Source organism: Humulus lupulus, chromosome 2 (assembly GCF_963169125.1).
Source record: "Humulus lupulus chromosome 2, drHumLupu1.1, whole genome shotgun sequence".
NCBI classification, from domain to species: domain Eukaryota; kingdom Viridiplantae; phylum Streptophyta; class Magnoliopsida; order Rosales; family Cannabaceae; genus Humulus; species Humulus lupulus.
Window position 1 is genome coordinate 277,039,093 of NC_084794.1, and position 26,641 is coordinate 277,065,733.

Sequence of the window (26,641 nt, forward strand, 5' to 3'; positions counted from 1 at the left end):
ATTCTCATAGCATTGCCCTTCGTTATCGTTTGGATTTTCATAGTATTGTCCTTAATCATTTGGATTATCATAGTATTCTCCATCATTGTTTTCCTCATTGTATTCCTAAGTTTAAGCTAATTCCTCTGATGTTGTAGATTTATGTCTCATTAGCTCTTTTTTCTCAACTTCTTGCTGAGAAATCTCTTATTTTGCAGTCATTTTCTTCAGTCTTTTCCCAACATTTTGGATACGTTCGCAGTGAACCTACAAAATAATCAACCAAGTCAATCATTAAATAAAGCAGAATAATTCTTAAAAGAAAACAACTATTATAAAGTATCATACCCGCCAGCTCAAACACGACCTGGGTGTTCCGGTGTCCCTAATACTTGAGTCAAGATGTCATCTCGACCCTGAGCTGTAATTTCACCATGATTAAATTTTTCTTTGAGCTCCTCCTATTCAAAATTATATTATTCATTCCTCTATGAGATGTTTGATGCCTTGACTTCATTTGTAATGCACGTGCTTTTTGTTCTTGATGCATATTTTGAAACTCAGGACTTAGACGACTAGCTGCAAATTTTAACCACTCTCTTTCGTCAAGTATATCTCTATACTTCTTCGGGGGAAATTTGAGTTCTTCCATCATACCCATTTTAGCCAAAGGTTTGATGTACTTGGTAGTGAACTAATAACTTTTATAAACCCTCATTATATTACAATCTTTTTTCAAAATCTCACTTTCTAAGGTCTGAGGAATGTTGTGACTACCCTGAGAATATAAACAAGAAAAGTAATTATTAAATTTGAATATCACAGTCAAATACATAAATATCATAATGATAATATCTTACAATGATATCCTCCCATAGACTCTTTCAGATCTTATAGGGTCTTCCTCCAATCACCTGAGTTGATAGAAATCGTGGCTCATACTCTAGATCAAATATATGATATCATATTTGTATACACATCAGCTATTGGTTGTCCCAGATCGTTCCATTCAAGTTCTTTCTTGATTCCTTTGGCTTTTTGTTTGGTCATTAACTTATTCTTGTTTTACCACGACCCTGTTGTTGCTCATTGTCATCTCCTTTATCTGTCATCTGCAACATATAAATTGATTAGTATTATTTTAAATTAAAACATTACACAAATAAATAATTACAAGTATTGATGCATTACATAAATAAATAAACAAAAGTATTATATAACTTACTAAACATATTTTCTTTTCTTTTTTTCTTTTCTTTTTGGTCGATTCACAATCGACTCACATTCCTTTTTCGATGTCGTTTCTAAGATAATCACGATCATCGGTATCGCTATCGCTATCATTATCATTATCCTAAATATTCTCAACCTGCTTATGTATCGGTTGCCCAATAATGAAACAGTCATGATATAAATCATCATTTTCATCGCCATCTTCGTTTTATGAGAACTGCTTCTCGAGAACTGATAAAATGATTGAGCATTTATCATTAACGGGATTAGTTATATAAAACACTTGTTTTTCTTGGGCCACCATGATAAAAGGATCGTTCTTGCTTCCATTCTTACTAAAATCAACCAGAGTGAATCCAAAATTATCAATTTTAACTCCAATATTGTTGTCTACCCAAGAACATTTAAGAAGAGGAATACGAAACAATGAATAATCTAGCTCCCCTTTTTCTTCAACAATCATGTAGTTTGTCATTGTGCCTGAAATTATGTTATTATCTTTTGCACTGGAAAAATGTATAGCTTCTGCAACTATACTTACTCCACTATCTTTTGGGGCCTTCATCTCTTGACTTAGTATGAAATCGTTTCCCCCCGATAATGTAAGCTTGGTGCTTTATTCCGTCAATGCTTGCTCCAAGAGATATATGCTTCAACTCAATCGACACTCCATGATTTTGTTCTCCCAACTTCGTTAAAATTGTTTTTTTCAGCCACCCGCAAAACGTTTTATTATGCTCATCTATAACCCATTTCTGTTTATTTTTAACCTTTTTTGGAATCATCGACTGTAATAACTCCACGTGATCAGAATAACAGGAAAAAAAGTACAAACACGCTTAAAAAAGAAAAAGAAAATCACTACTCTAATATATATAATTGAAATGTATTCTCTTTAAAGTAAATTACTTACATTATATTTGATTAAATCTCGGGATTATTTTGCATCACAACTAATTGAGTTTGATGTAATTCTTTCATAAATACGGTGACCACTATTTCGTTCCCTCATAGTCCTTTATCAACCCCATTTGAGTTATTACGTGGTTTTCTAATTCTGATTTTCTCAACCCCACTCATGTATTGAAGTATAAAATAGTTGGGGTGTTGACTATGTTCAAAAGCACTATTTTAATGGTGCAACTATTATAATCAAACTATAGTTAGCAACAAAGTTTGAAACAAATAATGAGAGTGTTTAAGTATGCATACATGAGAAAAGAAATGACTCAAATGGAATCATTTAGACATCTCAAGGGATGGGTCTTAGACTCCCTAAAAAGATTCGCGATTGATGGTAACCTATATTAACACTAGTAACCAAACTATTATTAGGTTCAATAGGTAATAACAAGTCAATCAAGTAAATGATAGTATTACTCAAATTTTGTCTCATCTGAGATATGTGCAGTAGTATGTTATCAAAACGAGGTTTAAAATCGAAAGGTTTTTTAATAGAACTCGGTCTTGAAAAGACAAGTATTTTAGGGTTACAAAATATTGTAAAAGTTCTACCTATATAGAACTAAGGGGTGGTGCCACCCCTCATGAGAATTGGGAGTCATTCTCAAGAAAATTCTATCAGTGGAATGAGCACATGGCCATTAACGGTGCAAAAGTGAGACATTGAGGTCTCAAGTGAACATAGCAAATGTGTGTGTGTGTGTTATCATCCGTTTGTTATCAAGGGATAATAGTTCAATGCTTCTGCAAGAAATTTTTTAACAAACTTTGTCATAATTGCAATAAGGTAAAAATTCAAGTCAAAAGACATTTTACTTTATGCACCAATGCAAAGGTTTCTTTAGAGAGTAATTATTTAATCAAGTGGGGGAATATTAGATTTTAATATAATGTTTGATTGATTAAATACGTGTTACAAAATTGATTATTTATTCTAGTGGGGGAATGTTATATTGTTTCATATAATATAATATTAGATTAAATAATGTGACAAAATGTGATTTTTCACACCTTGTAACATATTATTGAGAGTTACAAAATTGGACACATGTGTGTGCCTAAATGTAACATACTTTGGAGTTACAAAACCAGTTACAAATTTGTAACTCCAAATATCACCCAATAATGTGTAGATTTTATGTTACACATCTTTTTATATTAATTCATCAAAGCCATAAGTGAAATGGCTGTTGGAGACATGATTTTAACCCCCATAATGTGTATGGAGGTTACAAAGTTATGTGGGAAGAGGAAAGAACCATTTTGAAATGTAAAATGGTGAGTTTGGATGAAACTGATGCTATGGTTGCGGGTGTTCCAAACCGCGCCCTGGTGAGCAGAGATACACGGTTGCAATCAGAAATGCTGATAGTCAATCCCTTTTTTTTCCACTTTGAAGGGTTCTAATACCTTATGTAATTCCCAAAACTCATGTTTTAGTTCTATAAACATAAAATTAAGCATTGGTAACACTCATGAGGATGTTGAGAATAATGCCATTAAAGAAATTATAGCTGACAAATGTTTTAAATGAAATAAATAATTGAATTGAATTATTATATATATAGCCTATGTCCGATATTATATGATAATATTAAGTGAATATCAGAAAATTCCAAAGTTTATCTATGTGGTCTTAATCTCATATTGGTACGAGATGATCGAGATTAAGATAATAATTTAAATAGTTCGTAGTAAAATAAAGTAATGGAATCTTTAGATTAATTACAGCAAGTATGGTCTGCTAGTATTATGAATACATGTGGCCTAGATCCGGGTTACTAGTGTAGTAGGACACTTTAGTAGAGGTACTTTGCATGCTGAGAGTATGTAGAACTGGACTAGATGTGATTTGTTAATACTTGTTTAAACGTTGTTTCATAGTATTAATCAAACACATCAGACGATGACCATATACACGATGATCTTAATCCTAAGGTAATTATGAACTCCAATATATGTCATCTGATCCTTTGATTCATGCGTTAAGATTTGTCAGAATGATCAAGCTAAGAATAATTGTTTTAGGGACTCAATGATGTATATGGCTGGGGACGTAGTTTAACAGATATGGAATCTATACCTTCTTATAGATTGAATAATAGTTCCTTATTGGGTTGACTTTTGGAACTGAAAAGGTTATGAGCGCAAACGTCGCAAACTTGTTGTGACACAACCTTTCACTAGTAAAGTCAATGATACTCTAGGAACAAGATATAACTAAAAGGGTAAAATGGTAAATTTATTCCCTTTTAATTATGAACCATAAATAGAGGATTAACGATGTATGTAATGATTATATCAATGGACACTTTATTCTTAATAAATTACTCAGTAATTATATGTCTATAATGATCAAGAGTTCAATCTCATATTTTTAATGGAGTAATAATGATATTAATAAATATGATTATTTAATCAAAGATCTTTGATTAATAATATAATATTTATTGGTGCTTGATATTTGTAACGCCCTAGTTAGCCTAAGACCGTCACAATGTGGACTTTAAATAGTTCTTTACTCACTAAACGAGTCATTAGGTTGTAAACGTGCATCTAGGTGTTATTAGCAGGCCAGGGTGAAAATCTCGGTCAAAAGGAATGAATATATTTTATCAAAAACATTAAACTGTACATGGGATATCATAAAAGTGTTCACAAAGTTATTTACAATCCAAAATAGTCATTATAGTATAAAAGTTACAACCCGCCGACCTAAGCGGCAAAAATAGGGTTAAGCCCTAATTCCATTGAGAAACACCTTAGCCGTGGTGTTCAAGCGGCCGCATATGTACACATCGCCACCTAAGCTTTCTACTAAAGGATGGGTGAGCTTTTATTTCCCTTTACCTGCACCACATAGCACCCGTGAGCCAAGGCTCAGCAAGAAAACTTATTACTGCATGTATACAAATTATATTAAATGATTATGGGGCTTGTAGCCTGTAGAGTCCAAGAACTTTATTTAGCTAAGTTAGATAGTAGTATAATAGTAATAATAGTATTATCTTTATGACTGTGGATTTTTGGTTTAGACCGAGATTTATTTGGACACTCATAGTAGTACTTGTAGATTTTCTAAGTTTAACCTATAGTTTAGGAATATTAATTTTAACCTAAGGTTTGATTAATATGACTGATATTGAGGGTAATATTTATTATATTATAAGGTTTAGATGTAACGACCCAACTTCTCTAGACTTTTGGACCATTAACGATACTATACATACTAACCCTTAATAAAACTTACATTGCGAAAATACCATAACTTTATTAGGAAACTTGTAAAAACAAGAGTTACTTACATAAAATATCAAGTAGGATATGGGATCCCATTGTCTTAAAAACAAAACATAATTTAAAATAAAAGGAATTACATAGAAAGTGCGGAAAAATACATGTAAAACCATAAAACAAGACTACATCCTCGAAAATCGAACTCTCGACTCCTTGACTCCATTCACCACCGATACACATACCCCAAGCATCCACGAATCTTACCGCCACTATAGCTATTTTCCTGCACATATAACAAAAAAAGGAATGAGCCTAATGACCAGCAAGGAAAATCTACCACATAGTTCATATACATAAATTTCATAAGAAACATAAAAACATAACATTACACTTTATTTCATACACATACTATAATGGCCATTATTACTTGGGGTCCCAAAGACTAAACAAGTCATATGCCCATTAGATTAGTGGGGTCCTACTAGCTAAGCAGGTCATATGCCCATAATCTATTTGGGGTCTTGTTAGTCATATGGGTCATATGCCCAAGCCTACATACATATATACATATCATAACACATTTCATAACATAGTTAATAAGATAACATAAGCATATAACATATAGATTCTATCCTATTTTCCTTACCAAAGTTACCGGGATATGAGGACAGAATTGGGACTTTTGGAACACTCCTAAAACCATATATAACAGGGTGAGTAGATTTGAAGAAAAAGAAATGAAAGGAATGGAAGGACTAAACCTTGGAGAAACATACTTACCAAAACCTTTTTGCTCAAGAACTTAGATTTCCTAACCAAAATAAAGATTAAGGTTAGAGGCTGAGTAGAAGACTATGAGAGCTTAAAATAAAATAATACTAATGAACTAAGGTGTAGAAATACCTTGAAGACTTGTAGACCAATCTAAACCTCGAACCGAAATACTATGGAACCTTACTTCCCAAATTGTTTGATAAGCATATGATGATCAAGCTTATGATTTCCCCACCCAAGTGTTTAACTCTCACACTCTCCTAGCAATCTTGCAGCCTCTGAACTTAGAGTAAAAGGTGAATAATTGCTAGGTACTAGGTCCTATTTATAGAGTTTAGGAATGAAAGGATCTTAATTTCACTTGAATAAAAATAATGGCTTTTTAGGTGAAAATAATTTGATTAATCGTTCAGCAGAGGCTGAAGACTCATTCAAAAAGGAGCTGGACTTATCAAGAGGTTGAATGGCTGAAAGGAAAAAGAATTCAAAAACTTTTGAAATATACTGAAGGAGGCGATATATCGCCCCCTGTAGGCGATATATCGCCTAGGCCAGTATGCCCGAGGCTGTCGTGCATCGTTTCATGTTTTCCGTATCTACGTGCTGCGATATATCGCCCCATATAGCTGCGATATATCGACACACGCTGATTATTTAAACACAAAATTACACATCTTTAGCTAAGTTTGAATGGAGTAAACAACCTTGACTAAGCCCTTAAACGTATTTAAAGCTGCTGACTGACCTTAGAGCATTCAAACTTTACCCTTATTAAATTTAATCCTCAAAATACTTAATCCTTAATCACCCATTCATAACATGTGCTTAAAATCCTATTGGTCCTTATCTAAACCTTATAGTATAATAAATATTATCCTTAATATCAGTCATATTAATCAAACCTTAGGTTAAAATTAATATTCTTAAACTATAGGTTAAACTTAGAAAATCTACAAGTACTACTATGAGTGTCCAAATAATTCCCGGTCTGAACCAAAAATCCACAGTCATAAAGATAATACTATATATACTATAATACTACTATTTAACTAACTAAGTAAAGTTCTTGGACTCTACATTAGATAAGAACCAATTAGATAATTGCACATGTTATGTATGGGTTATTAATGATTAAGTATTTTGAGGAATAAATTTATTAAGGGAGAAATTTGAATGCTCTAAGGTCAGTCAGCAGCTTTGAAAACGTAAAAGGGCTTAGTCAAGGCTGAGCTAAAAATGTGTAATTTCGTGTTTAAATAATCAGCGTATGCTGATATATCGCAGCTATAGGGGGCGATATATCGCAGCACGAAGATACGAAAAACACGAAACGTTGCACGATGGCCTCGGGCATACTGGCCCAGGCGATATATCGCCCCTCTCAGCACATTTTGAAAGCTTTCAAAATCATTTCCCATTCAAACCTTAAACCTCTTGATAAGTCCAGCACCTTTTTGAACGAGTCTTCAGCCTCTGCTGAACGATAATTCAAATTATTTTCACTTAAAAAGCCATTATTTTTATTCAAGTTAAATGAGATCTTTTCATTCCTAAACTCTATAAATAGGACCTAGTACCCAGCCATTTATTCATCTATTACTCTAAGTTCTGAGGCTGCAAGTTGCTAGGCGAGTGTGAGAGTGTAAACACTTGGGTTGGGAATCATAAGCTTATCAAACACTTGGGAAGTAAGGTTTTATAGCATTTCGGTTCAAGGTTTAGATTGGTCTTACAAGTCTTCAAGGTATTTCCACACTCTAGTTCATTGGTATTATTTTATTTAAGTTCTCATAGTCTTCTACTCAGCCTTCTAACCTTATTCTTTATTTTGGTTAGGAAAGCTAAGAACTTGCACATAAGTTTTTGGTAAGTATATTCTCAATGGTTTAGTCCTTCCATTCTTTTCATCCCTTTTCTTCAATTTACTCACCCTGTTATAAATGGTTTTTAGGAGTGTTCCAAAGTCCCAACTCTATCCTCATATCCCGGTATTTTGGTAAGGAAAATAGGATAGAATTTATGTGTTATATGTTTTTATATGTTATCTTATGATTTTATGTTATGCAATATGTTATGATATGTATGATTGTAGACTTGGGCATATGACCCATATGACTAACAAGCCCCAAATAGATTATGGGCATATGACTTGTTTAGTCTATGGGACCCCAAGTAATAATGGCCATTATAGTATGTATGTGATATAAGTGTTATGTTATGTTTTTTTATTTTTTATGTTTTTATGAAATTTATGTATATGGACTATGTGTTAGATTTTTCCTTGCTGGGTATTAGGCTCACTCCTTTTTGTTTATATGTGTAGGAAAATAGTCTTAGTGGCAGGAAAGGTTCTTGGAAGCTTGGAGAATGTGTATTGAGGCGGAATGGATTCAAGAGCCGAGCGTTTCGATTCGAGGATGTAGTTTTGTTTCTTATGGTTTTTACATGTATTTTTCCGCATTTTATTATGTAAATCTCTTTTTAATTATGTCATGTTTTGATTTTAAAACAATGGGATCCCATATCCTACTTGATATTTTATGTAAGTTTAACTTTTTTTTTTACAAGTTTCTTAATAAAGTTATGATATTTTCACTTGTAATTTTTATTAAGGATTAATGTTTATGTAGTCCAAAAGTCTAGAGCAGTTGGGTCATTACAGTTGGTATCAGAGCAAATGGTTCCTTTGCATGAAGTTCTCCTCGATACACACACTCGAAGCTCCGAATCTGACCGCCAAGTAAGTATTTAAGTTATTAGTTATTTTGCTTATGAGTATAGCTAACAATTTTAGTATTTATGTTTTCTGTTAAGTATGAACGGAGCATTAAGCAATGAGGATATCCGAGCCATTAAGGCTTTAAAAAGAATAAGGGAACCAAGAAACACCGTAGGAGCACTAGAAAGAATAACTCGGAGATTGATTTTGTTCCACAAGGAGATAAACCATCTTTAGATTACTAAGAAAATCATGATGAGAGCTGCAGAACAATATGTCCTAGTAATTAGGCTTTTAAAAGATTTTCCTTCAGTAATTTCAACTTTAGAAGAAATATGGGAGACTATAAATAATGATGATGACTTACAAGTAGCCCTAAGATATTATTCTCTCATACTTAAGCTCACCTATAATTTAGAGTTTCAATTCACTAATGAGTAACAACATAGGATCTTCTTGAATCTTCCCCGAGGAAATTTTGAGGCTCAAGACAATGATGATTATAAGGAGATAGATGACGATATGCTAGATGAAGGATCGGATGTAGAAGATCCCAATTTTTTAGAATAGTAATTTTTCATTGTTTGTTTTATTTAATGTTTGTTTTATGGTTGTAATAAGTGAATTTTTTTTTTCCAAAATTAATTTCATGTTATTTTATTATCATGTATGAGTTTGATTTTTATTTTCGCAATCATAATAAATAATAAATACTAATGAATAATGACTAAGTTCGGTGAGGGTGGATACAAATCAATGAACCAAGTTTCATTATTGAGAGTTAGGGGGTCATAGTAGTGGGAACGATTTTTACTGATCCCAGCCCTCCCTCAATATGGTTAACTTTGGAACAAAGATGAGTTTCGAGCCTGAGAATTTAAGTCATATAGGATAATTAGAAACAGACTTAGAAAATAAAGATGGCTTGTTTTTCTAAGTATAGAAACCCACTCTAATTAATAAATAAAGACTTATATAATTTTTCATAAGAAGTCATAATAAATAAGTCCGAGATATGTTTGTTTTAGAATAATTTTTTTCCTTAGAGCCTATTAGGATAAGTTCTAACATGTTCTCGGCTGTTAGAACTTTTGGTGAAGATGTCGCTCCGAAGATCTGCACGCACCAACGGAAACGCCTCCAATGCTGTTCCAGCGACCAATGAAACCCCTCCAATTCGTAGAAGGGGAGTGCGTACTACTACTAGCCGCAATGTGCCGGCACCGCCAGCTGACAACATTGCGGAGATCGCCAGACTGCGACAACAAGTCGAGGAACTTCTGTAGCAACAACGCCAACAGGCTCAAACTCAGCCTCAGCCTCCACCGCAGCCGCAACCACAACAAATGGCCCCAGCACCCCAACAAGTTGGTCCATATGGGGGATGGCCAGTGGCGAATTACACGCCATATCCAGTACCAAATATGGTGCCAGTATATGAGAGGTTCCGCAAGCAGCATGCTCCAAACTTCGAAGGGACTACAGACCCCTTTGAGGCAGAAGAGTGGTTAAGGAACGTAGAGCCGATTCTGACGCACATGAATCTCAGTAATGCGGACCGCATATCCTGCGTCTCATCTTTGCTCAAGATTGATGCCAGGATATGGTGGGACTTGGTCCAGCAATCCCATGATGTTGCCACATGACATGGACTCGATTTGTGGAGCTGTTCCACAAAAAGTACTACAATTTAGCTGTACTCGCTTCCAGAGTTGAGGAGTTTGCCAATTTGAAGCAAGGAAATTTATCAGTGGCAGAGTATGCTCGTCAGTTCGACCGCTTAGCTAAGTTCGCATTTGAGATGGTTCCATATGATTTTCTGAGGGTGAACAAATTTGTTAGAGGACTTCGACCAAAGATTGAGATGGGGGTTAAGTTAGCGAACCCGGGGAATACTACATATGCCGATGTTCTTGAGACGACAATAGAAGTAGAGAGGTTGCAGGCTAATGTAAGTAAAGGGGAAGCTAGTAAGCCTGAACCAAGACAGCATAATCAACCTCAGACCAGTCGGAACAACAACCATAACGGCAACAATCAGTCCAGCAACAACGGTAACGGTTAGAAGTGAAGGCATCCTGACAGCAAGCCATCTGACAGCGATAAAAGAGCACAGACGAATAAAGGGGGAAATAGGCCGGGCTACGTGGAATACCTGCCATGTGCTAAGTGTCAGAAGAACCATCCTGGAGAATGTCGCACAAACACCAAAGAATGTTTTAACTGTGGTGAGGAAGGGCATCGTAAAAGAGATTGTCCTCAGCAAAAGCTAGAAGGGAAGAAGAACGACAAGATGGTTCCTGCTAGGGTTTTTGCCTTAACCCAAGGAGAGGCTGATGCTAGCAATAAGGTGGTCACAAGTCAGGTTTTTATCCTCAATAACTTATGTTCTGTATTGTTTGATTCGGGAGCCACTCATTCGTATATCTCGTTAGGAATGATAGAAAAACTAGACAAACCTTGTGAAAGATTTAGAATTAGGTTTGTAACCGAGTTGCCTTCGTGCAAAGTAGTTCTATCGTCACGGATAGTACGAGGCGTACCAATCAAGATTGAGGATATAGATCTAGAAGGAGACCTGATAGAACTGGTGATCAAGGGCTTTGACGTGATATTAGGCATGGAATGGCTAGCACGGCATGGCGCAACCATCGACTGCAAACGCAAGAAGGTGATGTTCGAGACTCCTGACGGCCAGAAACTATGCTTCATGGGACAAGCTTCAGGATTACGCACCCCGTTACTATCATCTCTCAAAGCTCAGAGAATGATGGAGAAAGGATGTCAAGCGTTCTTAGCCAGCATCACAAATGAAGAAAGGGAGACACCACTTAAGGTTGGAGATGTCCGTGTTATACAAGGATTTCCAGAGGTATTTCCCGATGACTTGCCAGGATTGCCGCTAACTCGGGAAATAGACTTCATGATAGAATTAGTACCGGGCACCGAGCCTATCTCTAAGGTACCATACCGAATGGCACCTACGGAACTCAAGGAGTTAAAGACGCAGCTACAAGAACTCCTAGACTTGGGTTTCATTAGGTCGAGCCATTCGCCATGGGGAGCCCCAGTGCTATTCGTGAAGAAGAAGGACGGAAGTATGTGGATGTGTATAGACTATCATGAGTTGAGCAAAGTAACGATTAAGAACAAGTACGCGCTACCTCGGATCGACGACTTGTTTGATCAACTCAGAGGCGCGACTGTATTTTCAAAGATCGATTTACGGTCTGGGTATCATCAGCTCAAAGTAAAAGGGGAAGATATTCCTAAGACAACCTTTAGGACTCGTTATGGACATTACGAGTTCTTGGTTATGTCCTTTGGTCTTACTAACGCACCAGCCACGTTTATGGACTTAATGAATAGGGTCTTCAAGGATTACTTAGATAAATTCGTCGTTGTGTTCATCGATGACATTTTAATATACTCCAAAGATGAAGTAGAGCACGAGGAACATTTATGGTTGATTTTGACGTGATTGAAGGAGCATCAAATCTACGCAAAGTTCAAGAAATGCGAATTTTGGCTTTCGCAAGTGGCGTTCCTCGGGCACATTATATCAAAAGACGGAGTTGCAGTAGACCCATCAAAGGTAGAGGCTGTGAAGGATTGGCCTAGACCAAAGAACGCATCTGAAGTAAGAAGCTTTCTAGGGTTAGCAGGTTATTATAGGAAGTTTGTAGAGGGCTTTTCAAAGATAGCCACTCCACTCACCAACCTGACCCGAAAACAACAAAGATTCAACTGGAGTGATAAGTGTGAAGAAAGCTTCCACTTGCTCAAGGATAAGCTTTGCTCAGCACCAATACTTAGTGTACCGACACCCAGCGATAAGTTCGTAGTCTACTGCGATGAATCGAAGCAAGGATTGGGTTGCGTGCTAATGCAAAATGACAAGGTGATAGCTTATGCCTCACGAAAATTGAAGGAGTACGAGCAGCGCTATCAAACTCACGATATGGAGTTGGCAGCGGTGGTCTTTGCGTTAAAAATCTGGCGCCATTATCTTTACGGAGAACAGTGCGAGATTTATACGGACCAGAAGAGTTTAAAGTACTTCTTTACTCAGAAGGAGCTCAATATGAGGCAGCGCAGGTGATTAGAGTTAGTAAAGGATTACGACTGCAAAATCCTATACCACCTAGGAAAGGCGAACGTAGTTGCCGATGCACTTAGTAGGAAAAGTTATGGGAATTTAGCAGCTTTATCGGGAATAGAAAAGCCGCTACCGCAGGAGCTGATCAGTGTCAGAATAGAAGTAGTTGTAGGCAAGCTGGCTAACTTGTCTATCCAATCGAATCTGCTAGAGGATATATGGATTGGTCAGAGACATGATGACACACTAGCAGCACATATGGATGCAATCAGAGAAGGCAAGGCTATAGATTTCTCAATATCTAGCCAAGGTTTATTGAGATATAAAGATCGAGTATGCGTGCCAAATGATCAAAGTATTAAAAAACGATTCTAGAAGAAGCGCATAGTACCCCGTACTCAGTTCACCCAGGGTCAACCAAGATGACTCATGATGTCAAATCAATCTATTGGTGCCCATGGATGAAGAAGGACATAGCAGAGTATGTATCTAAGTGTCTTATATGCCAGCAAGCGAAAGTAGAGCATCAGCGGTCTGCAGGTTTATTGCAACCGCTTAGCGTACCAGAATGGAAGTGGGATGATATAGCTATGGACTTCGTGACGAGTTTGCCAAGGACGAATAAGCAACATGATTCTGCTTGGATAATAATAGATAGACTAACCAAGTCGGCTCATTTCCTGCCTGTTAAGACTTCATACACGGCAGACCAATATGCAGACATATATATCCAAGAGATTGTACGATTGCATGGAATCCCAAAGATGATAGTGTCGGATAGAGGATTGGTGTTTACATCAAGATTTTGGGGAAGCTTACAGCAAGCTATGGGTACTAAGTTAAGTCTTAGTACAACTTTTCATCCTCAGACAGACGGACAGTCCGAACGTACGATTCAGATTTTAGAGGATATGCTACGCGCATGTGTACTTGATTTCGGAGGATCATGGAATAAGTACTTGCCATTGATAGAGTTCTCCTATAACAACATCTACCAGTCAACGATCGAGATGGCATCTTATGAGTTGCTATATGGAAGAAGGTGTCGATCGCCGTTGCACTGGGACGAGGTAGGAGAAAGGCAGCTTCTAGGTCCCGAAGCTGTTAGACAAGCTCAAGAAGCAGTAGTTCTTATTAGACAGTGTATGCTTGCTGCTCAAAGCCGACAGAAAAGCTATGCAGATGCCAAGCGGCGCGATGTGGAATTCCAAGTTGGAGATCAAGTCTTCTTGAAGATATCTCCTATGAAAGGTGTAAAGCGATTTAGGAATAAAGGCAAGCTTAGTCCCCGAGTCATAGGTCCTTTTGAGATATTGGACAAAGTGGGACCAGTTGCGTATAGACTAGCCCTACCGCCAGCACTAGCCGATAGTCAGAACGTGTTCCACATCTCGATGCTACGCAAATATGTGTCAGACCCATCTCATGTCCTCAAGTACGATACGATAACACTCCAGAAAGACTTAAGTTAAGAGGAACGACCAGTTAGCATTCTGGATAGGGGGGTGAAGCAGTTACGATCCAAGAGCTTTCCTATAGTCAAAGTCCTATGGAGTAATAGTTCTGAACGAGAGGCAACGTGGGAGTTGAAGGAGGACATGCAAAGTCGGTATCCGGAATTATTTGGTAAGTAAATTTCGAGGACGAAATTCTTTTTAGTAGGGGAGAATTGTAGAGTCCAAGAACTTTACTTAGCTAAGTTAGATAGTAGTATAATAGTAATAATAGTATTATCTTTATGACTGTGGATTTTTGGTTTAGACCGGGATCTATTTGGACACTCATAGTAGTACTTGTAGATTTTCTAAGTTTAACCTATAGTTTAGGAATATTAATTTTAACCTAAGGTTTGATTAATATAAGTGATATTGAGGGTAATATTTATTATATTATAAGGTTTAGATAAGAACCAATTAGAAAATAACACATGTTATGTATGGGTTATTAATGATTAAGTATTTTGAGGATTAATTTATTAAGGGTAAAATTTGAATGCTCTAAGGTCAGTCAGCAGCTTTGAAAACGTAAAAGGGCTTAGTCAAGGCTGTTTACTCAATTCAAATTAAGCTAAAAATATGTAATTTCGTGTTTAAATAATCACCGTATGCCGATATATCGCAGCTATAGGGGCGATATATCGCAACACAAAGATACGAAAAATGTGAAACGTTGCACGATTGCCTCGGGCATACTGGCCCAGGCGATGTATCTCCTACAGGGGGCGATATATCGCCCCTCTCAGCACATTTTGAAAGTTTTCAAAATTGTTTCCCATTCAAACCTTCAACCTCTTGATAAGTCCAGCACCTTTTTGAACGAGTCTTCAACCTCTGTTGAACGATAATTCAAATTATTTTCACTTAAAAGGCCATTATTTTTATTCAAGTTAAATGAGATCTTTTCATTCCTAAACTCTATAAATAGGACCTAGTACCCAGCCAATTATTCATCTATTACTCTAAGTTCAGAGGCTGCAAGTTGCTAGGTGAGTGTGAGAGTGTAAACACTTGGGTTTGGAATCATAAGCTTGATTATCATAAGCTTATCAAACACTTGGGAAGTAAGGTTTTATAGAATTTCGGTTCAAGGTTTAGATTGGTCTTACAAGTCTACAAGGTATTTCCACACTCTAGTTCATTGGTATTGTTTTATTTAAGTTGTCATAGTCTTCTACTCAGCCTTCTAACCTTATTCTTTATTTTGGTTAGGAAATCTAAGAACTTGCACATAAGTTTTTGGTAAGTATATTCTCAATGGTTTAGTCCTTCCATTCTTTTCGTCCCTTTTCTTCAACTTACTCACCCTGTTATAAATGGTTTTTAGGAGTGTTCCAAAGTCCCAACTCTGTCCTCATATCTCGGTATTTTGGTAAGGAAAATAGGATAGAATTTATATGTTATATGTTTTTATATGTTATCTTATGATTTTATGTTATGCAATATGTTATGATATGTATGATTGTAGACTTGGGCATTTGACCCATATGACTAACAAGCCCCAAATAGATTATGGGCATATGACTTGCTTAGCTAGCAAGACCCCACTAATCTAATGGGCATATGACTTGTTTAGTCTATGGGACCCCAAGTAATAATGGCCTGTAGAGTCCAAGAACTTTACTTAGCTAATTATTTAGTAGTATTATAGTATGTATAGTATTATCTTTGTTACTGTGGATTTTTGGTCAGACCGGGAATTATTTGGATACTCATAGTAGTACTTGTAGATTTTCTAAGTTTAACCTATAGTTTAAGAATATTAATTTTAACCTAAGGTTTGATTAATATGACTGATATTGATGATGATATTTATTATATTATAAGGTTTAGATAAACCCAATAAGATAGTAACACTTGTCTTATGTATGATTATTAATGAATTATTATTTTAATGATAAAATAAGAGAAATATAAGACTTAGTATTCACCAAAATCTGATAGGAGCATGATAATTGTCACAATTTTATTTATTTGTGAATTAGGTTGTAAATAGATTTTTCGTAACTTTAGGGTACTGTAACTTCCGACCTGTTTTTGACCCAGTTATATTAGGAATTTCGAAAAATAGTATTTCTTAAACGTTGTAGATAATTGAATGAGCTTTCTAACAGTATAAAGAGAGTCTAAATCAAAGTTCTACAGCGTCAGATATGTTTATTTTACTGAAGGGGAGTTTAGAGTTACGAGATTTAGGGAGTTAGAAGTTAGGATTCTATTTGTTTTTATTATTTTAAAAATCAAGCTTTGAATCCTTAAATCTCTCTGCAAAATTCGAACAATTCCTAAGCCTTTAGCTGAAGGATATTCAAATATTTTCAATTAAATTTATTATTTTTATTCAAAGCTAAAAAGAAGATTTTTATTCCTAGAACTCTATAAATAGGACCTAGTACCCAGGCATTATTCACCTTTTACTCTAAGTTCAGAGGCTGCAAGATTGCTAGGAGAGTGTGAGAGTTAAACACCTAGGTTGGGGAATCATAAGCTTGATCACCATAAGCTTATCAAACACTTTGGGAAGTAAGGTTTTAGGGTATTTCGGTTTGAGGTGTAGATTGGTCTTACAAGTCTTTGAGGTAAACCCGAAACTTTATTTCATTTGTTTCATGTTATTTTCTTTCTCAAAGCCTTCTACTCAGTCCCCTAACCTCATTCTTATTTTGGTTAGGGAATCCAAGTTCTTAAGCACATAAGTTGTGGTAAGCATATTTCTCAATGGTTTAGTCTTCCTATTCATTTTCATTTCTTCTTCTTAAGACTCCCTCTTTCTCATATGGTTTAGGAGTGTTCCAAAAGTCCCAATTCAGTCCATCATATCCCGGTAACTTTGGTAAGGAAAATAGGCTAGAATCTATATGTTTATGTTTATGTTATCTTATGTGTTATGTTATGATATGTTATGAATATGTTATAAATGTGTTTGTTTGTAGGCTTGGGCTTATGCCCTATTTGACTAACAAGACCCCAAAAAGATTGTGGGCATATGCCCATTTAGCTTGTAGAACCCCACTAATCTCATGGGCATAAGCTTGTTTAGTCTATGGGACCCCAAGTAATAATGGCCATTATAATAAGTGTATTATGTGTTATGATATGTCTTTACGTTATTATGAAATTGATTTGTATGACTATGTGTTAGATTTTTCCTTGCTGGGCATTAGGCTCATTCCTTTCTATTTATGTGCAGGAAATAAGCTTTAGAGGCGGAAAGATTCGTGACGCTTAGAGGATGTGTATCGATGGTGAATGGAGTCAAGGGGCCGAGCGTTATTCAATTCGAGGATGTAGTTTCTGTTTTATGTCTTTTTACATGTATTTTCCGCACCATTTATGTAATGTCTTTTATTTTAAATCATGTTTTGTTTTTAAAGACAATGGGATCCCATATCCTTCTTAGTATTCTATTTATTTGTAAGTAACTCTTATTTTACAAGTTACTCAATAAAATTATGGTATTTTCGTAAAAATGTAAGTTTTATGTATAGTTTCGTTCATGGTCCAAATAGTCTAGATTAGTGGGTCATTACATGGCCATTATAGTATGTATGTGATATAAGTGTTATGTTATGTTTTTTTTTTTATGTTTTTATGAAATTTATGTATATGGACTATGTGTTAGATTTTTCCTTGCTGGGCATTAGGCTCACTCTTTTTTGTTTATATGTGCAGGAAAATAGTCTTAGTGGCGGGAATGGTTCTTGGAAGCTTGGAGAATGTGTATTGAGGCGGAATGGATTCAAGAGCCGAGCGTTTCGATTCGAGGATGTAGTTTTGTTTCTTATGGTTTTTACATGTATTTTTCCCATTTTATTATGTAAATCTCTTTTTAATTATGTCATGTTTTGATTTTAAAACAATGGGATCCCATATCCTACTTGATATTTTATGTAAGTTTAACTTTTATTTTTACAAGTTTCTTAATAAAGTTATGGTATTTTCACTTGTATGTTTTATTAAGGATTAGTGTTTATGTATAGTTTTCGTTAATGGTCCAAAAGTCTAGAGTAGTTGGGTCATTACATAGCCCTAATAAGATGGTGACTAATAAATCTGTCTAAGGTAGATGACTAATAAGTCTCTCTGGGATAGATGACTAATAAGTCTCTCTGAATAGATGACTAATAAGTCAGTTCCATTCATAGGTAAGCAAAGTTGCCATGCATTTATAATGCAATCAATGTCCATGTATAGAGCACTCAACATGCCTCATCAATAACCATGCATGTCTCATACTGGGTGTAGTTTTCTTACCTCTGGTTCGATCGTGAAATAATAAAAGAACGGCCCTTGAGAATGATCTGTCCTTAGGCCCCTTAATGGTTACCTAATCATAACCAAATATGAAATCCCATCAATAAAATAAATAATAAAAAGGTTCATGGACTAAAACCCTGCTCCCGCAACCTCGAATCCTACTAAAATGGTTGGTAGATTTGATCTCGAGCCAAGAGAATAGAAAACCCGCGCTTAAAACTCGCTAAAACCCATCCTGGTAGAAAAGGGACAGGCGGGCCGTGACCTGCCCCCAAGGGTCGCGGCGCGCCCCCAAGATAGAGAGCCCCCTGTCTCAGGTGCAAGGGGCAGGCCGCGACTTGCCCTTGTGGGCCGCAGCGCGCCTGCTAGACAGAACCCAAGGGAGGCTCTGGGATGTATTCAAGTTGCAACTTGCATGAAATTGGTCGCGACTTGCCCCACAAACCCAGCACCCCTGCATTTTCCTTCAATCTAAACCTCAATCAAAACTCAACCAAACAATTCCAAAATCACAACCAAACATCACCTCAACATTATCACAATTTAAACAACAAAACCCAAGCCCAGAAACATAACCTTAAAAATAGAGCAAACACCTTAAAAAAAATATCCACTTCTAAAATCAAAATCTCAAGCTTAAACATAACCTTAAAAATAGAGCAAACACCTTAAAAAAGTCAAGCTGAAAATGTAACGACCCAACTATTCTAGACTTTGGACCATTAATAACTACTATTCATAGATACTAATCTTACAAAAAATTACATACAAAATAGTCGTAACTTTATTAAATACTGTAAAACTAAGGATAAAATACATAAAATTCCAGTTAGGATATGAGATCCCATTGTTTTGAAAATAAAACAAAACATAACTTAAATAAATTGGTTACAAAATTAAGTGCGGAAAATACATAGAAATCATAACTAAAAGACTTAAAAACTTCATCCTCGAATCGTTCACGCAGTCTACCGATTACATTCTCCCTCAATACACATCCCCAAGCTGCCAAGAACCTTCCCGCTGCCATAACTATTGTCCTGGACATATAAAACATAAAGGAATGAGTCTAATGCCCAACAAGGAAAATCTACTACAAGCATGAAACATATACATAAACTATAAACTATAAACTATAAACTATAATCATATGACTATATGAATACAACATCTATTACAATGGCCATCATACTTCTTGGGACTTGCTAGCTAAGCAATCATATGCCCATAAATTTATGGGGCTAGTTATCTAAACAAGTCATATAAATTTATGGGGCTCGTTATCTAAATAATCATATGCCCAAGGAATCTACTATTGGGACTTGTTATCTAAACAAGTTATATATATTTGTTATCTAAACAAATTATGTGATTGTTATCTAAACAATTTATATACTAAAACAACTAAAAAAATATCATACTTATAACATAAACATATATCAAAAGCATACAAATCTACCCTATTTTCCTTACCAAAATACCGGAATGTGAGAACAAGATCGGGACTTTGGAACACTCCTAAAAACCATTATTAGAAAGGTGAGTATTCTAAAAGAAAGAGATGAAAAAGAACGAACTAAACCACTGAGAATATACTTACCGACAAGAAACCTCAAGTTCAAAGAACTTAGATGCCTAACCAAGAATAAAGAATACTGAGTTAGGATTTGATTACAGAAAACTATAAAAACTAATGAATCAATACTGAAAGGAACTGGAATAGGAATACCTTGAATGCTTCTATGACCGAACTATACCTTGAAACCAAAATACACTATAAAATTTACTTCCCAAGTGTTTATTAAGCTTAAGATGATAAAGCATAAAACCCAAACCCAAGTGTTTAACACTCTAAAGTAAACCTAGCAACTTGTAGGCTCTGAACTCAGCTTGATGAATGAAGAAATGGATGGGTACTAGGTCCTATTTATAGAGTTTAAGAATGAAAAGATCTTCATTTATCTTGAGTAAAATAATGGCTTTTTAATTGAAAAACATTTGAATAATCGTTCAGCAGAGGCTGAAGACTCGGTCAAAAAGATTTTGGACTTATCAAGAAGTTAAGGATTAAAATGAGATTGGTTTCAAAATCATTTGAAAATGCCACCCTATAGCCGATATATAGCCTGGGCTCATATTCCAGAGGCTCGTTGAAATGGTCGTGCGAAGTTACGTGTTTTCCATATCCCCGTATGGTGATATATCGCCCCCTAGAGCTGTGATATATCGGCATACGCTGAAATATTATACACGTAATTACACTTTTTCAGCCTAATTTGAATTGAGTAAACAACCTTGACTAAGTCATTTAACGATTTCAAAGCTGCTAGCAGACCCTAGGATTTTCAAATATTACTCTTAATAAACTTATTCCTAAAAAATACTTAATTTCTCATTAAACATACACATGACAAGTGTTATTATCTTATTGGGTCTATCTAAACCTTATAGTATAATAGATATCACCTTCATAATGAGTCATATTAATCAAACCTTAGGTTATAATTAATATTCTTAAACTATAGGTTAAACTTATAAAATCTACAAGTGTTGCTACGAGTGTCTAACTAAGTCCCGGCTTGAACCAAAATCCACAGAATTAAACATACTACAACTACTACTAGCCATCACTACTACTACTACTGTCTAACTAGCTAAGTAAAGTTCTTGGACTCTACAATTCTCCCCTACTAAAAAGAATTTCGTCCTCGAAATTTACTTACCAAATAATTCCAGATACCAGCCTTGCATGTTGTCCTCCAACTCCCACGTTGCCTCTCGTTCAGAACTATTACTCCATAGGACTTTGACTATTGGAATACTCTTGGATCGTAATTGCTTCATCCCTCTATCTAGGATGCTAACCGGTCGTTCCTCATAACTCAAGTCTTTCTAAAGTGCTATCGTAACGTACTTGAGGACGTGAGATGGGTCTGACACATACTTGCGTAGCATTGTGATGTGGAACATGTTGTGGCTATCTGCTAGGGTTGGCAGTAGGGGTAGTCTATACGCAACTGCTCCCACTTTGTCCAATATCTCAAAGGGACCTATAAATCGGGGACTAGGCTTACCTTTCTTCCCAAACCACTTCACACCTTTCATAGGAGATATCTGCAGGAAGACTTGATCTCCGACTTTGAATTCCACATCACGTCGCTTGGCATCCGCATAGCTTTTTTGATGGCTTTGAGCAGCAAGCATATGCTCTCTAATTAGCGCTACTGCTTCTTGAGCTTTACTAACAGCTTCGGGATCGAGAAGCTGCCTTTCTCCTACTTCGTCCCAATGCAAGGGAGATCTGCACCTTCTTCCATAAAGCAACTCGTAAGGTGCCATGTCGATCATTGACTGGTAGCTATTGTTGTAGGAGAACTCTGTCAGCAGCAAGTATTTATTCCACGATCCTCTGAAATTAAGTACACAAGCGCGTAGCATATCCTCTAAAATTTGAATTGTACGCTCAGACTGTCAGTCTGTCTGAGGATGAAAAGCTGTAGTAAGACTTAACTTAGTACCCATGGCTTGCTGTAAACTTCCCCAAAATCTCGATGTAAACACCGATCCTCTATCTGACACTATTGTCTTGGGGATTCCATGAAACCATACTATCTCTTGGACATAGATATCTGAATATTGGTCTGCCGTGTATGAAGTCTTAATAGGCTGGAAATGAGCCGACTTGGTTAGTCTATATAATACTACCCAAGTAGAATCATGCTGCATGTTCGTTCGTGGCAACCCTGTCACGAAATCCATGGCTATATCGTTCCACTTCCATTTCTGTATGCAAAGCGGTTGCAATAAGCCTGCAGGCCGCTGACGCTCGGCTTTCACTTCTGACACACTAGAAACTTAGACACAAATTATGCTATGTCCTTCTTCATCCCTGGCCACCAATACATTGCCTTGATGTCATGACTCATCTTGGTCGACCCTGGGTGAACTGAGTACGGGGTACTGTGCGCTTCTTCTAGAATCGCCATCTTAATCCCTTGATTATCTTGCACACATGCCCGATCCTTATATATCAATAATCCTTGACTTGACATTGAGAAATCTATGGCCTTGCCTTCTCTGACTGCAACCATATGTGTCGCTAGTGTGTCGTCATGCCCTTGCCCAATTCCTATATCTTCTAGCAGATTTGACTGGATAGACAAATTAGCCAGCTTACCGACAACTATTTCTATTCTGGCACTGATCAGCTCCTATTGTAGCAGCTTTCCTATTCCGGCTAGCACTACAAGAAAAAACAGTATTCATAACACTTAAAAACTGCTAACCGGGACTATTGATAACACTTCTGAAAATGCTAACATAGCCCCTATTATTAAAAGCCCAGTCTTTTCTATAACAGTTTTTGAATGTTATGTTCGGTGTTATCTTAAACTATTCAATAACACATTTTTAGGTGCTATAATATTCAAATAATAACATTTAGATAGAGTTTTTGGTTATAAATTTGATGTTTAATCTTGTACCTTTTTCATAACACTTTTCAACTGTTACATTTGATTATTTTGATAACATTTTTATTTTGTTATATTATATAAACCATAATGATTTTTTACGCTTATAATATGTTTTTAAATCATAACATATAGTAATAAAATTTTAAATTTTATTTTGATAAGTATACTTATATGGTTTTTTTTTTAATTAAAAGATTTTCATTATTGTATTTTGATAAAAAAAAAATTCAAAATTAATCATAAAATGTAATTCTCAATAGATTGATAAACCATAAGTATTACATTAAACAATAACTAATTCAAACCATGAATGTGTCTACTTCATGAGATCCTAGTTCTAACTTAAGTTTGAAAGCATAACATAATAAAGTTTTATAATCTTGAACAATTTTTACTTCAAAAATGAAAAATAGAAACATTACAAGATACACAAAAGTAAACCATGTGTGAAACTTGCTCCATCCTTCAATTCATCATCCTTTGTGCACTTGTCTTTGTTGTGAGTCCATTTGTTTAGCTACAACAAAATTTAAATAAGTAATGCTTCAACTTAAAGTTATAGTAAACTAAAAGAGTACATAATAAAAGTTAATTACCTAATTATAACTTTATCAGCTGGCCATGCAATTATACTACCTACAACATCTTCTATAGTAGACATAATTGTTGAAGGCCTCCACAGAAATGCATCATTCTTTCTCACAAAATCTATCCCCACTTTCATATCACTAGGGCCAAAAGGAACATGGTGAACCTCATCCTTTGGGTCACTTGAGATAAAATAACCTTCTGCAATAATTTCTCCAGATCCAATCCAATCTAATATTTTGCATTTTGAGCCAAATGTGTGGTTCTTGACACTCTAACAATATATCAATATAACAAATTCAACAGCAGTAAATGATTTTATATTGAATATTATATGTTTTAGATTTTATCATTTTCATATAATTAGTATCATAATTACCTGAGTGGAATGAACATGAGAATTTGATTGAACATTGACATTTGATTGCTCCTCACTCTGAGTAGATGTATTCTATTTACAAGTAAGATAGAAAGACATGAATTCAACATCAAAATTAAAAAAAATACAAAAGTAAAGACTAACCAAAAAATTAAACATGAATCTTAGTTATTATTGCAATTCAGCCACATGAAAATATAGTTTCAGCATCAAAATACTTACTTGATTTTTCATTAAAGAAACAATGAGTTGCTCCATGTGTTGCATTTTGTCTTTCAAATCTTTGCATTGACCTTCTATCTTCATCAAATGGTCATCTCTTTCTGACACAATTTGCAACTTTGACCGAGTAACTCCTCTTCCGAAAGCTCTCATGTATGTATTTTTTTTCAGGACCAAGGACTTTCGTGAGGATGTCTTCATTAACACTTGTAGTTGAAGACATAGCAGGATCTTTCTTATATTCTTCAACAAAATCCTTCAAAAATAAATAGTATCAATAAATGTATTCAAAAAAATGAGTAAGTTAAAACTAAAGTCACATGATTTTGAAAGGGCAAGGTGTATACAAAAGCTTCAGCCACTTCTGAATTTACTGGTTCGCCATTTTTCTTCTTATGTGCTTTGGTCCAAACATCAACTCTAGAAGGTGGTGTTTTGGTTTCACTATGGTTCATCTATCAAAATAAGAAAATAAATTAAAAAAATATCTAAACCAAATTCTATAATAAAACAACTGTAAATATGTTTGGCTTTACCAATTCATCAATCAATCTTGCATAGCCTTTGCGACTACAAGTGTGGGGTAGTTGCTTTGTCCGTATTTTTTTGAATTTCTCGCTTGTAGCCTAAGAATATAAAGTTAATAAAGACATTAAACTATAAATTTTAATCATAAATATATTTGGTTATAAGATGTTAAGAATAAAATACCTTAAACTCAACACTATTTTTTTCCTTAACAAAACTTTTCCACTCATTCATAGATTAAATATTATCAGGCTTTAGTTTCAATCTTGCTTCTTCATTTGGTGCCTTTGTTATTTTATTAACTAGCCTTGATTTTGAAGCTCTCCAAAGATCTGCCATACTTTTGAATATATAGTTCTTTTGCCAATCTTTGTCAACCTTATATCTTGCCTAGTAAAAATAATAATAGGTTAGTATTAATGTAAATGAATTTCAACAAATTTCATGTTCAATGCATAAAACCTGAGTATATATACCTGAATAGATTTCCATAAGACCTCTTTCATTCCTAGAGGAATCTTCCTCCAATCTTTTATCGTTACTGGTACACTTTCTCTAACAAGTGCACCCAAAAATGAAGACAAAGATATTGATGTTGCACCTATTGGTTGTCCCTTTGAGTTAAACTTAACTTCCAAACGACCATCACTGTCTATTGCAATAGACTTCATTTTACTAAGGCCTCTAGTTCTCTTTTGGGTAATAGGTGCAACAACTTCTTCTGGTAGTTCTTGTTCGTCAGGCAAGTTTTCAACAATTGCGTCTAGCAAGTTTTCAACAATTGTTTCATTTGGGTTTTCTGGGATTTGTAGGCGTTGTGATTTTCTTCTGGCTGTTGGTGAGATGGCATGGTCATTTGAAGGACTAATTTCTACTTTAACCACTCTTTTAATAGATCCTCTAGTGGCTGTCATTGAAGCTAAGAATGGAGAAATTAGGTCATTAGTAGGTGGTCTCACTATTTTTTCAAGAGTCTATTGGTTGTTCATCAGAAGAGTCATTTCTTACAATCATTCTACGTGTCTTTTTCTTTGTAGACACATCCTTAGTATATCTCTCTTCAACAACCTTATCCATTTCCAAATTTAGTCTAAAGCTCTTCCTTTTTTCATTGAGGAGTTTAACTAATTTTCCTGTAGGTATGTGTTTTGGCCTCTTTCCTTTTGTAGATGGAGGTGACATATCTTGTACTTGGCAAACTCTTTCACTAGTTTCTGATCAACCGTTTCTATAATTAGTACGAATTTTGATGAGTTACAAAAATCATATATAACAACATATTATCAATTATCACAACAAAAAGAAAACATATTATAAAAGTCAGAAAGAAAGAAATAAACAGTCATTCTTGGCATCAAAGAAATAAAAATTCAAAGTGTCATACTAATAGTAAAAGAGCGGATAAGCATCTCTTGGTCCATTTTTGCCACTTTTATCCTCATATTATTTTATATTTATTTTCCACTCCATAAAAATGTAGAATTTTTACAAGTTTTGATGTCTTGTATAATCTCTTGGCAGTTTTGATGTCTACTGCTAATTGGTCAGCTAATTCTTGCAAGTTTAGGTGTTTGTGTTGAGAACTGATCTAGAATTTATCGTTGAATTAAATTCAATCATTTCTGTTGATTTATGGTACTATTCTTTTTTCTGTTATTTAGCTGCTATGATGTTGAGTGTATGCTGTTAGGT

At 35.3% G+C, this 26,641-nt stretch overlaps 1 protein-coding gene across 1 annotated transcript; it reads right to left on the reverse strand.

Moving 5' to 3' along the window:
• Positions 1 to 1,028: 1,028 nt before the first annotated feature.
• Positions 1,029 to 24,644, reverse strand: LOC133815529 (uncharacterized). Its single transcript, XM_062248360.1, has 4 exons — positions 24,422 to 24,644; positions 24,200 to 24,271; positions 23,936 to 24,094; positions 1,029 to 1,091 (listed from the first exon to the last, which is right to left on the reverse strand). Exons 1-4 carry the CDS (start codon positions 24,620 to 24,622, stop codon positions 1,029 to 1,031), a joined length of 495 nt encoding a protein of 164 aa, XP_062104344.1. The 5' UTR covers positions 24,623 to 24,644.
• Between the last annotated feature and the right edge of the window lie 1,997 nt (positions 24,645 to 26,641).

What these genes read in the sequence shown, in the direction of transcription:
- LOC133815529 (XM_062248360.1), bottom strand. Translation starts at nt 24,622, where the DNA reads ATGAAGACATCCTCACGAAAGTCCTTGGTCCTGAAAAAAAATACATAC. An exon ending in TTTCTTTAATGAAAAATCAA is followed by an intron (nt 24,272 to 24,421) that starts GTAAGTATTTTG and finishes ACTTGTAAATAG; the next exon opens with AATACATCTACTCAGAGTGA. An exon ending in CTCATGTTCATTCCACTCAG is followed by an intron (nt 24,095 to 24,199) that starts GTAATTATGATA and finishes ATATATTGTTAG; the next exon opens with AGTGTCAAGAACCACACATT.